We start from the raw sequence: 14,164 nt of genomic DNA on the forward strand, positions 1-14,164 counted from the left end.
ACCTTTTCAGTTTAGACTTTAAAAAGGTAATCTGACAAAGAAAATTGTTTGAAAACATCTGGACTAAAATGAAATCTAGCACGGAGCAACGGATAGGCTATTTTCAGCCTTGGGACATTTTGTTTCGTGCTTAAAAGCCTACATTTGTAGTGCTGACATCTCTGTACAATGCTCACTTCTGTTAGTGCTGTCCAGACAATTATAAAAATGATTTATCAAAAAACCAGTCACCAGAACAATTTGGTACTTTAAAATTCCTTCTATTTCAGTATCACTGATTACAGCAATCATTTTTTTCAAGCAGGTCATTCAAACAACAGAACATACAGGAAAGACTGACATAGTTCATAAGACCTACTAGGAGACAACAGTGGGGTAAAGCCTTATGAGAACATACAAATCTCTCAAATTATGCACATACGTAACAGTAGCAGGTGCTCTTAAACAGTTCGCTCAATTTTCAAATGAGCGAAAATCCAGAACTCAACTATAATCCAACTAGGCTATACTACAGTTGTAGCATTTTCAAATGTTGCATTTGTAGTCTTTTTTTAGATGAAAAATGGAAATAATGGGAAAAATAGAAATATAGTTTCCAAAATTATCCAGGTAATTTCCAAAATCTCTTAATGTTGTTAAATTAAGGTTGTTAAGGTTATGACCACACACACTTAAAGGCTGTGTGGCTCTGTGGCTGTTTAAAATTTTGCAGTTTGAGTATTTAATTGACAGGACAGTTCTTAATCTCATTCAAATCAGCTCAGTGATCTCAAAATGCAACCAATTCTTCTTAGAGAGGAAGCAGACAAACCGCCAATATTTGCACATCTGATTTTTCTGCTCAGTTCTCAAACATTTAATATGCTCCATCTTAACTCAATTACTTGCATCTGACATTTTCCAAAAGTACTAAGTTCAGGCAAAATGTGCTAGTATACTACATAGCAACATACATTTAAATGAGAAACTACAGTTTGGCAAAAAAATGCACTAAGCACATTCCATAAATATTATCCCCGGTTTTACTAGGGTTTTTTTTGACATAATTCAGTAATTCACACACATTTGTTAGGTTTTTCAGTGAAATAATAGAGTTTTCTTCTATTTATTTTAATTATTCGTAAGTGCAAAGCATTGACTAACAGAAACAAAACTGTCATGGTTTAGGCAAAGACTTATTGTAGTATGCTCCACCACTCCTCACTTTAAGAAAACTCACCTATATTCTGGAATCTGTGCAAAACACGTGCAGTATAAAAAAAGAGTGATATCTGAGAAAGTGTGTGCACATATCCATATGAATATTGCTAGGCCAAAATTAAACAGTAAAGATTTGTGCGAATGAAAAATAATTCCTAGTATCATGATTAACTATCATTTTTCAAGCAAAGTAAATCAGACTTTCAGAAGAGCAAAACATCTCTAATATGGATGTGTGGTATTTATAGAAAAAGCTGTATTTACAAATTAGTTTATTTGCATATTTATCTTGCGTATTATATATTAATAATTTTATGTATTTGTAAGTAGCATTTATAGAAAACTTTGAAAAAGTATTAAGTGAGGTTCTAGAAAATTACAGGTAGACACTTGTATGTAAAAGCAGCCAGTAATGAAGGTTTTCACATCCTGACTGCTCCAGTCTTCTAAAAGGATCTAGCATCCAGAAGTATGATTGTCATGCAAGTTTTAATGGAAAGAAGCAAGGAGAAATGGGACTCCTTTTCTAATCCTGTTTCAAAGCTAATTACAGTGGCAATTGTAAGACAAACATTTTTAACAACCCGTATTCTATAACATGTAAAAGCATAAATAACGGGTGAAGAAAAATACCAATATATTCTTTCAGACTGTTTTCTTGCTACGTAGTTTGTTTTTTTTTTTTTTTTATCAGATTTTAGGATAAGCTGAGATTTGTGCCATAAAAAAAAAAAAACAACTGCTAACAGCCAGTTTTGAGGCTAAAACCAGTGAACTCATGCTTGACTGGAAAAGGAGAAAAAGGAGGACAGAAAGTGGTCTGGCACATTCTTCTTTTTTCTTCATGCTGAAGATTCTTCTCTGCAATTAAGTATAGACAGGAGAAGAGACCAGTATTTTTAAAGAGCATTATCATGTTTCTTTCAATCTCATAGAAAAATCAAAATGTAAAAGTTATACAGCTTCTTTCATAATAGAAAAGTATTTCCTGAATGCTGAATTTATATGAGAATCAACAGCAAACATGCAGATCCTTGTCATTAAATAGATTGATTGACTTCAATCAGCTTTCCCTAAAGACAAAAAGATCACAAGACACCTATGAACAGGCACTGCAGACACACATACACACTTTTTCCTACACTAAAAGCCAAATCTAACAGTTGGAAACCGAGTATTATACAGTGGAGAACGAAACTGTGTCTTTGTAAAGATATCGATAGCATATCCCCTTTAAGTCTTCTTATTTGCACCAAGTAGGCACCAAAGTTTTGCAGAACTTTAAACCAGCTCCAAGAACTTTAAAGTTCCTGGAAAAAAAACAAATTTTAAAAGGTATAAGTGCCTTCAAGTGAGGTTCATTTTAAATGTCAGTTACCTTTATTATTTTGTCCTCCTAATGGAGGCTAGGGTATAGGTTCCTATGCCCTTCTGTCAGCAACATCTCATATCAGTGCTATACCACAAAGGGGCCTGCACGACAAGGCCACTTCTGCCTCTCAACTTCAACTCAAAATCATAAGAATGTAAAAATGGACAAAGGTTCATGAAAATCTATCAACAAAAGATGCCTAGAAAAGTCTAACAGTAAGAAAAGCAAGTAACCAGCAGCACTTCCGCACAATGCTCTTTACTTGCAGTAATCAGTTTCAGAAATTTCCAGAGTCCACCACAATATCTGTGTAGATGTCAATGGGATCTTTCTACCAGGAATTTCTCCAAATCCCTTCAAAACCTGATGTAAAGCCACAGTATCCTTTACATCACCGAAAAAGGAGTTCCACAGCCTTTTATTCAGTATCTAAATAAGTCATTACTTCTTTCTGGTTTTGAAACCCTTACCTGCTAGGAATACTCATCTGGTGTCCCTTAACTGTTGTATTAGAAGAACAAGCAGTCATTTCCTCTTCAGCCTCTCTTACATTCATTTTGGACACACTGTTATACCCATTCCTCACTTCTCTCAACTAAGATGAAAAGGTGAAACGGTCCTACCTTATATAAACATTCTTCATATGCAAACTGTTACATACCTTTACACCATTCTTGACTGCTCTCATTGTATGTTCTCAATTTCACAGACACAAACTTTCCACCAAGATGATCAAGCTCAAAGAGCCCAAACAAACATAAAAGTAATTATGGATACAACGTGAACAGCTGCAAGATGTATTGTGATCCATTTTTCAGATGACTCACAGAAGCTCAGAAACAATCACTGTCTATGCCACACAAATTTACTTAAACTCTAATCTTCGGTCTATGCTTTTTAAAAGATCAGTGAAACTTATGTCTAAACTATTTGCAATTTCCAATACATGAGTAATCACCAGAGATTACAGTTTGTCTTTTAATGACATGCCTAAGTATGGGATTTAATCCTTTCCAGCACTGAATAGCATGCAAACATTATTTCACAAAGTAACTTTTTAAACACAAATATTTGGGGAATCCTAAATGCTAACAGTCCTGCATCCATAACATGAGACCCTCTCTGCTTTGAATAAACAAAAAAGCAGCAAGAGTAGCTAAAAATCAGATGACTAAATCAGATTCGTTCCTTTTACTGAAGCATATCAGGAACACCTATAGCTTGGATAACTTGCAAGTAAGAACTGAAAAGCATACGAGTGTTATTCCTTTGTTTTCTGACACTAAAATAATGAAAATGCTATAGTTCTCCAGGTTTCAAAGGAGTTTAGAAGATGACTGAAATTAAACCACATGAGCAATAAAAGCATCTATTGTTGTTTCAGTGTCTGCAGAGTTCCTTTTTGTCACTTTAAGTGTCTTACATATTTATTCAGTGGATTTGTTATTAAGTATTGCTGCTAAATCTCACAAATTTTAGATGGGACCAAATAACTCGGTTTGATACAGTTCTACTGTAAAGGACAAAAACATTTTGTAAGGCTGCCCACTGACTGGTTCATCTCAAAAGAGCTTAGATTTTAATGATGGGAGAGGGTCTATATCATGAAGGTTCCTGAAGCTTCACAACATAAATCCTGATGACTTAAGTTTTTGTATACTCTGCAACTAAAACTGAATTTAAAAGAAGGATCACCTTTAAAGAAAGTCATGCACTGCTTATACAATGTCATGTCGATTTCAGATTTAAACTCTCCTCTGTTCCTGAAAGAGCAGGACAGATGAAAGAAATAAGAGGAAGAGTTCATGAAACAACATTAACAAGAATTACTCTTAAGCACTAAGAGACTTTAAAGCAATACAATAAAAACAAAGCATGTCCAAAACAAGCAGGCCCAACCTAAGGCAGCAGACCGTGTGATTGTCTGCAATGATGAAGCCCTACTTTTCCCTTTTAATAAAGTTGTTGTTGTTGGAGATTAGCCTAAGACATAAGCCTTGAATGACCTCACTAGACTTTCCATTCTATGCACTTAGGAAAAAGCAAAAGAATTTGGTCTTGCCTGGAAGTGGAAGGGTAAATCTGCAAGCAAGAAAAATACAAACTACTACAGTACATAGCACTGCTGATCAAAAGCACATAAATTCCCAACCTATCACCATTCATGTAAATAAAGCTCATCTACAACACATTGTGGGTCCCGAAACAGCTCCATCCACAGCCATTTCCTCACATTTCCTTTTCTGCTTATTGTTTCCTCTTTGCTGTCTGGCTTCTAGATAAATTTGGGGAAAGGAGGATGACTTCCAAGTGACAAGAATTTTGCAAGTAAGAAGAAAAATGTTAGCACTAATAATTTTCATCCACTGAGTAATAACTTGAATAAATCCTAAGCCTGTTTGCCAATATTAACAAACAGATGGCAAAACAAATCAATACAGCAGCGTGGAAATTCTACAGAGGACAACAAAACTGTCAGATATCTGAAGCAAATAAGCTACTGAGAGCTTTATGTACATTACTGATGGGTGCTTCGAACTTTTTAAAGAAACAAAAAACGTCCAAGGTCCCAAATATACTTCACTGTACAAACAGGAATTTTACCTCCGCACATTAACCGTCATCCAAAAGAATCTTTTCAAAATAGTGTGAGGGCTCCCTCTTCTGACAACGCTTTGGACAAACTGTAAAACTGGTCAGCCTGTACGTGTCAGGGTACGTTGTTTTGGGAAAAAATCCTGGCTGACATACACAATATTTATTTTCCGTTACTTAAGAAAGCTGAAAGTGTTTTAATCTTAAAAGAAAATAAACTTAAGTCCAAGAAACTGGTAGTTATTGTTATTACAAGGAAATTGCTTTGAATCTTACAAGCAGGATTTAAAAATAACGTATGTTTTGATTACGTAACTTGGAAGGGAGCTACCTGAAATAGGAAACACAATGTAAGACTGATATGAAAGCATTTGACATATTCATAGGTAAGGTGAGCTGTGTCCAGAATCAGAAAATAAAATAACAAATGGTACTTCAGAATTTACCAAGCACAGACCTATTGAAGTAATTAATCTGAATATGGTGGCCTTAAATGAATCACTAAAACAGACACCATTAGATTTGTGGACCCAGATCCCTTCTAAATCAGACCACAGAATTCTTGGTTAAGATTGTATTGGAAGTCAATAGTGCCCAAGAATATAACTAGAGATTTGAGGATAACAGACTCTGTTTTAATATATATTTGTGACTACTTCTCCCTCTGTTGAGATTCTGCCCTTCCCTTTGAGCTGAGTACTCAATCCAGCTTTCCTTTCAACCAACCCTCTCGACTTCTGCTGAGCAAACATGACCTGAAACAGTTCCCCAGTTCCCTCAAAACTGTAACATAAACAAGAAAATACACACTCCAGTGGTAAGCCCTTAATTGTTGACTCTCAAACACAGTAACTTCAAAAACTACACTTTGTTACAGCTGGTATATTTAGGGCATTTCCACAGAGGATCTCAACTTTTGATTTAATAGCTGTTCACTTAAAGAGCCTGAAAGAGTCTTAGAAAGCAGATACCTTGTTAATTTACAGAACTTGAGTTCACACATCCCTTAATAACAGAAAAGATTTAAACATCTCTCTACAAGATGTATCCCCGCCACATGTTCGGTTCACTAACTTCAAAATATTCAATGAAAAAAGCCAGGGTAAGATTTTGCTCCTCCGGTCTACAAGAAGCCACTGTCTTACAGGGCTTCACTATTCCTTATTTAACATACTGCTGCACAGTCTTCATCTTGGTCTGAAATCCATGTTTTGAAATCTCTTTCCTCCCTTCATCTGGGAACTTTACAAATAAATTGCCATTCCCAGGTGAAAGAAATTTGCCTTTTCACCATCAGTGAAAGACTGATGCCCAATATATAGTTTATTTCCTTATTGTTCCTCTCTTCTCTGGAGACAGCTGATATTACTTACTCTCCCTGGCTGATGATCTCTGAGTCTAATCATCCATAGTTTCCGAATGCCCAGATGCATGATATGAACGCATCAGAACAAAGTCAGTTTCATTTGTAGCAATGTGATGCAAATCTGGTACATTCCTGAGCCAGATTTTTAAAAAAATAGTTTGCTTGTACTTTAAAACATTCTCATAATTTAAATATGTATTCTTGAATAATACAAGATTAAACAGTTGAACAGGCCAAGTTAATTTTGGTTAGTACAAGAGTCAACAGGAGCAAAGAAGCCAAATGTCCACAGCCTCTACCATCCAGCCAGGACAACCTGAAAAACAAAGACACCCCACAGATGAGAGAAAGGAGCACTAAATTGGCAAGATGGGCAAACGCAGTAGCTCTCACAGCTAGCAAATATGATACTACCAGTATTTTTACAGGTACCTTCTCTCGGTAATAACAAATACTGTGCTGCATGCAAAACAAGACTCATTCTGTAAAGCAGTACATTTTATAGTATAGTAACTATAACAATAGTGTACATATATAATAATAGTATATATATTTCTCTATGCAATGGAGATAGGTAATAGAAAGAACAGTTCCTCTGATCACATGAATTAAGCAGACATGTATTTTAAACATAACTAACAAAGTTAACTTCAAATCAAATTTAGTTTCCACTGAACCTTAATACAGCTTATCAAGCCCCTCCAAAATAAAACGAGCACACATTTTAAAAGCGCTTCTGAGTTGGTGGAAGAGAAATTACAACAATTTCTATTGCATCTCATTTGATCTCCCATACTGCTTTAATTAGCATAGTTTCTGAATGTCAGTCAGGATGTATGTTAATAATAGTTCAACTTGCATTTGCCACCTACTATTCATTCTTCTTTTCCATCCTCTTCCAGAAAAGTAACATGAAGTCATAAAAACCACCCCTATCATTCAAAGGCTCTATAGTTTAAATTCATCATCTCAGTATACAGTAGAATTTTACTGCTAGACCAGCAAAGCACAGCCTATATAAACACCACTGTAATGCACCATTAAAGTCGTTTAAAAAAAAGAAAAAAAAAAGGGAAACACTTTTTAAAACAAGAAGCCATTACACTGGAAATATTAATACAATTTATTAACAAATCTGGTTATTATAAAACAAAGAAAAGGCATTTCTCACCTTACCTTCAGTAACCTTAGTTGTTACTGAAGCACCCAAATTATCTGCTTAAGATTTAAAATGAATACAGTTTATAAAGTATAATTATCATTTCAACTGAAGCTACCAGCCAAATAGCTGCCCACATAGATGACTGCAAAACCTTTACTCTTGAAAAGGGAAATCAAGCCAAAAGGATTAAGACATGTAGACAAAGTAGTCACTTATATTTTATTTTTCTTCCTATTTTAAATCAATCTGGTTTACCTTCTCACAGAAGTCAGTAAGAGCAGTGAAGTCCCATTTCTTGGAATAAGCAATGTTGTATCTCAGTATAGCCTCCTAAGGAAAGAGCACAACAAAATAAAGCTTAGAGATACTTATTAACAGAAGAAAAATGATTCTAGGAAATTTCCTTTTTGAAGGAAGAGTACCACCTAGTGGCTAAAACCTGTCACAGCGCCTACCAAAATCCATAAAACTGTATCAATATGGTGCGACTCCATGACACTGAATCCTGAATTTTAGGTTTAGCATCGAATAAGCTTTAGTCTACAAGTTTTTCCTCCTAGCACAAAATAAGACAAGGCATGCTTCGATCTGCCTACCATACACAACATAAACATTCCCCACTCCATGCTCGCTCTCTTTAAAAATATCAAAAAAAGTGTCTCTCAGCAACACAGCAGAAGTTTTAACAGTTTAAGAACTTAAAATGAGAACCACAACAAAATTAAATAGGCCCTTTACAACACCAGCCACCTTTAAAAAACTCTCCAGAAAAAATAAAATAAATATTATCAATATTTATATGTCAATAATATATAAATATTGATATTATATATTGAAATAAAATAGTATTATCAAGGGAAATTTCATTAGTTGCTGGGGGAGCACTACTTAGTCATTCAAAGTTTAGCTGTAGCTTTTGCATCCTTCCTCCTTCCCTACCTTTCAGGTATAATCTAAATTACATTATTATTCACAAAAAGAATGTAATAGCAATTCTAAGATACTCCAAATCACAACACATTAAAAGCCAATGAGAACTGTAAGAGTTATCAACAGAGCATTATTCTCCAAAACTTACAGATTTTTGTCAGCAGCTTGAATTGTTGTAATTTTAGTGGAGTATACCGGCGTGAAGAGTTACTGCATCAAACTCTCTCACCTGTGCAGTGCCTTACCATCTGGTTATAGAAAAACCCTACGTGCTACATTTACTACAAACTAGTAGATACTGCTGGACAAACACAGTTTTGTGTAGACTTAGAAAAAACAATTCATTTTAATAATACCCAATAAATTCAGTAGTAACACTTAAGACTCATTAATTAAGATCCTTAATTCATTAGGGAATCCTTTGAACAGCATAGACTTTTAAAAAATTATTTTTCTAAGTGATTAAACAAATAGGACTGAGACAGAATCACTAAACAGTACACAGAGGGCCTGAATGTAATTATATATGTACATAGACCTGATTTCAAATTGACGAGCTTACCTTCAAATCATGAGAGCAAGTAAATTTGTTAAGTAAGGCAGTTTGGATTAGTTCCCATCGGCTTCCAGCAGTTCTATCTCCATTCTTTAAAACAAAAGCCCCAAACAAAGTGAGATTAAGTTATCCAAAACAGAAAGACATATTTACTAATAATTGTCTTCCTCGCCACACTTTTTTTAAATAGTTTGCTCTATTTGCAAAGTTCTTTAAAAATAAACCACATATTTTGAGTAACTGTAAAGTACTTCTTGCAATTTCTAGTCCCCTGCATTTTACTTCCTTAAGAGTTCCTTTTTAATTGAAGCATTCACAAAATTCATAAAGAGCTCTTTTTCACATATATAGCACTCTTCCTCATGCCATCTCAAGGACAAATAATGTTCAGTACATTCCTTGTGGAGAAAGTGGATTTTGTAGATAAAACATGACCACAGTTTATAAAATCCACAACTCAAAAATATAAACTGAACCAACTTCATAAAAAATGTAATATTACAAACAATGAGGGCACAGATTATAAACGCATACTGCTGTGGCTGACTCTTGCCAACCCAAATTTAAGACATCCTGTGATATTCTTCCTCAACAGAAAGTCTTACTGCCAGTTACAAGCAACAATAATATTTCTTATGAGTACACCACAAGGGCAGAGACAACTCATCTTGCTCAACTGGCAACAAAGACCTTATCAACACTATCTCTGAAACATCAATGAAATTAATTTTATACTGTATTTGTAAAATTGATAAATGAAAATACTGAGGCTACAAAAATTCTCTGTTCCATATTCAAGTATCAATAATCATTATACAGTCTTCACTACAAGACACACTTGCTCATTTTATTCAGCACAGTCTGAAGTATTTCAGTGGGTATGTTTAAGTAAGTCTCAAGCAGCGACAAGAAATACCACATCAACAAACCATGCAGGGCCAACTCTAATCTCTCTGCCATTGTTTTAGAGGAACAGCAGACAGATACAGGTCCATCTATCAGCAGTACCTGACTGGATATTATAATCAGAACGTGGTTACAAATTCATTTACGTCTGTTGGCATCCCAAATTGCTTCACAAAAAAAAAAACAACCCAAAACATAAATATGTAAGTATACAAATAACAAACTTATTTGATTACACAACTGTAAATACTTTATCTTACCTCATCCTCTACAGGGTATAAATTTTGTTCTGAACAGGGCATTTTAACATGTTTGTTGTCCCACAAATCTTTGTAGTGAGTTGGAAAAGGTTTAGGCACCTCTCCTTCCCTCAGAAGATCTACCTGCAATACAGGAGAGGGGGGAAAAGCTCAGACTCTACTTTCAAGTTTTTAAATGGAAGAAACAAAAAGCAAGCAAAAAACGTAGTTTAAAAAAGCTCTCATCTACAGCCAGTCTTTTTGAAAAGAGGAAAGGAACAAACCAACGACATGACAGATAGTCAGTTAGAAAAAAAATCTGTTACTTTTTACTGGGTGAAAAGAATACCACCTTATCATTTGACCACTTGAAACACAATGAAATAAAGGTAATAATTAGACATAAAATAATTGCAGTTATCAGCTAAGTACTTCCTCATTTATGAAGTATCTACATAGCTTCATTCAAATACTTTCAAAATGCAGTTTCAAATCTAAACATAGCCATCTGCAGAAATAACATTTTTTTAACCTAACACTGAAGAGAATGAGAAATCACTACAGATACAGCATTATTTAATGTTTACTCCACAGAATATCAGAAATGTAAAAATAAATAACACGATGTTGTTAAAGACTTAATCTGCTATACGGCCTTCTGGCAGCACTGCTTCTCTCAGAACTGACATTTAAACTTAATGTATTTTTCTATTGTTTGCAATTTATCCATGACCCTACAGGTTTCTAGTCACATGTTTTATTTCAACAATAACTTGACTGCATACTATGCCAAAGGATTAAAGGCAAATATATCAGATTTGATCTAAAATGCAGTAGTAAAGTTGTTGAAATTCCTCTTCGTTCTTTGTCTTTTTCATATCTTGAGCCTTTTGTATATCTTGAACCCCAAACAGAATCATATTAAAATGAAAGTATAACATGAAAACGCTGAAGTACAAATTTCACTTGCAGACATATTTAAATTCCCAGAGTTTACAACTCAGACAAGGAAGTATACACACACCTATGCAAGAGAAAAATACTTGTCTCTAACAAGCCAGAGGCAGTAAAACCACCATTACATTTCTCTGGATCTTAATATCCTAATTCTGTGCATCAGAAAAGTCAATTTTCAGGAAAATCAGTTTCCCCAGTCTGCTCGCAAAGAATGGCAAAGAAAGATTTCCACAACCTGCTAATACTATAAGACTAACATTTGGCATTTCATATTATTGAACATTTCAGTAAGAAATCCGATTTCAGGTAATACACTGAATTATCGTACTCTGACAGTGACTGTATGATTGGCTGAGGGTCGCAGATGAGGAAGACGGGCTGCACACATAGGCATTCTTCTCATCTCTTCGATCGGTGTCCCAAACCATTTCCTATTAGTTGGAAGAGGAGGTGGCACATATTTAGGAATCTTCCTTCCTGGCCTCTGGGGTTTGAATTCACACTTTTCTTTTCTGCTGTTAAAATAAAAAAACATTGAAACATTTCATTTCCACTGAAAAACCTGGTAGGCAAGTACATGAACTCCAGGGTTACATTTGTAACCGAGTCAATTTATTTGCAAGCCTTTGCTGTGGCCCCAGGCCAAAGCTTTGTTTGGGGGAAAACCCCCACCATCAACAACCCCCTCCTCCCCAACAGGGGCAAGTACATGACATGTACCAAAATACTCTTCTCTACAGGCTTACAAACACCTTCCCAGAACTGCAATATGTTAGCAAGACAGGGTTGTCCTCTGCAGAGTCATGCTCTTTCCCAACACAATCTGAGAGTCCAGGGATAGGAGACAGACTCGGTAATCTGGATTTGTCGGGATACCCTCTACAGCCCCTTCTCAACTGTTAGAAAATACACGTGTGCATGCACAGAAGCACATATCCCTTCTTCAAACTAAAAGATAACTTTCCCAATCACCCTTTCTCACTAGGATTGTATTTCATGCCAGGCATACAATATACGCAACAGAAGTAGAAATTTAAAAGTAATCAAAAAAACACTTCCAAAATTCAAATACATGCAAGAGCAGATGAACTAGTCCTCTTTAATGGTCTGAGATACTTTGGGGAAGAAAAATCTGAACCTGCTGATGTAATATACCAGATGTTTCTCATGCAAGAGAGTTCTTAGACAAAAATGCAAAACAAGTTAAAAGCCTACACTTTGAGGTACTGTTTAGACCTCTAAATTCCCCTTAGCGAACTTACTCCACCCTTGGATAAAGATGTTGTCCAACCTGTTCGCTGCGTCTGTGCATATGCCAGTATCTTCAGGTGCAGACAATGCCTTCAACCTGGCCGATCACATGCAAAAGGTGTAGCCACATCTGCATGACACTCGGTACAGGTCCACAGTGCTCATCTGAGAGCCAAAAGATAATTCTGGCATAGCATTACTGATGACTGAGAACTGTTTGATACACTATTGCTTCTTTCTCTGAAAGTTGAGATCTGAGCCAGACTATTATGTGTTGTAGACCTGGGCTAACAAAACCCAAGAGGAAAGCTTTTAAGTTTTCTAATTGCCCTCTTAAGCACTATAGACAATATCACTATTTTGCCTGGCTCTGAGGTTTATAACCTTCACATCACCTTGTTTAGGTCCCTCCCCACCCCCTCCAAAAAAGTCTCGTACTCTACCTTACTAATGATTCTGTAAAGCACTGCTAGGATTCCCATCTATCCACACAGCAAAACCTTTGCATGAGTTTCCTTCTCAAACATGGATTTATTGTAACACACAATGCTCTAGCACTGACAAACAAGCCTCAACCTCTGCTGCTTTGCTACAAAAACAATTCATTTAAATTAGTGAAAACAGTACTCCCTAAACCCATCATTTTAAACTTTATGACCGCATTCTCCATACTTCTTTTAGCAAATTATTCATCTATCCATTTTCCTTTTTTTTTTTTTGTTTTCCAAATCCAATCTCAACCTACTCATCTTTTAAGATTTCTCAAACGCAAGCTCTTGCCGCTATTTAGCAGCCCTCCGTCACCCTCTTCAGTTCCTTGAAAGGTATGGTTCATGCGGCTCCTCACATCCAGAAAGGACTTCCCAGTAAAGATGCGCAAAACTACTTTCTTGCCCTACTTCAAGGACTTGAGTCTACTGAGATAATTGCTTATTACACCAACACACAGAGTCTTCTTGCTTCTGCTTACTCCTTTGCTGCTTATTCACTTTCTCAGCTCCTACTGAAATCTAAGCCCTTCAGAGCAGAGATTATCCTTTTGTCCTTACACGACATCTAGCATACAGAGCCCTGGGTCATGCTCAGGGCTTTCATTTCCATTGCGCTAGTGTAATCACCAGTCCTTCTCTCTCCCCAATTACGAATAAAGCCAAAAACACCCTGAAAACCCCTCACACACATCTCTACAACTGCTTTCAGAAGGGAAGTTTTTCACATCTATTTCAATCAAAACATCAGTAGCACTGATGCTTCAACAAAATATTCAGATGAAACTAAAAAATAACCAAGAAAACATGAGTTTCCTCAAGCATTCTGAATGAAATAATGAATACTAGAGCTACACTCCATAAAGAACTCCTGCACTCAGGATTAAAAATCCCATGGTCTTAAATCACTTCTTTGATAAAAGAAAAATCAACTTCCTACAGTGTTTTTAATTCCCAATTTTAACAGATCCTCAGCGATTTAGAAAACTGCACTGGACAAACATAACCTTTAAAAAACATAAGTAGTCCCATTAAAAATCAGTTACTTCAAGCTTACATCAAAGTTGTCTTTGTGTCTTAACATACATTTTGCCAAACTCTTTATACAACCCAGCCTCCAAAGTGCTATTACCAAAAAGAAA

General features: G+C 35.7%; 1 protein-coding gene across 1 annotated transcript in view; it reads right to left on the minus strand.

Moving 5' to 3' along the window:
- PARG (poly(ADP-ribose) glycohydrolase) overlaps positions 1-14,164 on the minus strand; it is a gene marked incomplete at its 5' end in the record, with an annotated part of 70,399 nt that overhangs the window by 49,324 nt on the left and 6,911 nt on the right. The window contains 4 exons of the mRNA XM_082486365.1: positions 7,951-8,025; positions 9,188-9,271; positions 10,348-10,470; positions 11,612-11,798. Coding sequence (XP_082342491.1) covers positions 7,951-8,025; positions 9,188-9,271; positions 10,348-10,470; positions 11,612-11,798 — 469 coding nt within the window. The remainder of the gene's footprint in view (positions 1-7,950; positions 8,026-9,187; positions 9,272-10,347; positions 10,471-11,611; positions 11,799-14,164) is intronic.

Source organism: Vanellus vanellus (genome assembly GCF_965231255.1).
Source record: "Vanellus vanellus genome assembly, chromosome: 7".
NCBI classification, from domain to species: Eukaryota; Metazoa; Chordata; class Aves; order Charadriiformes; family Charadriidae; genus Vanellus; species Vanellus vanellus.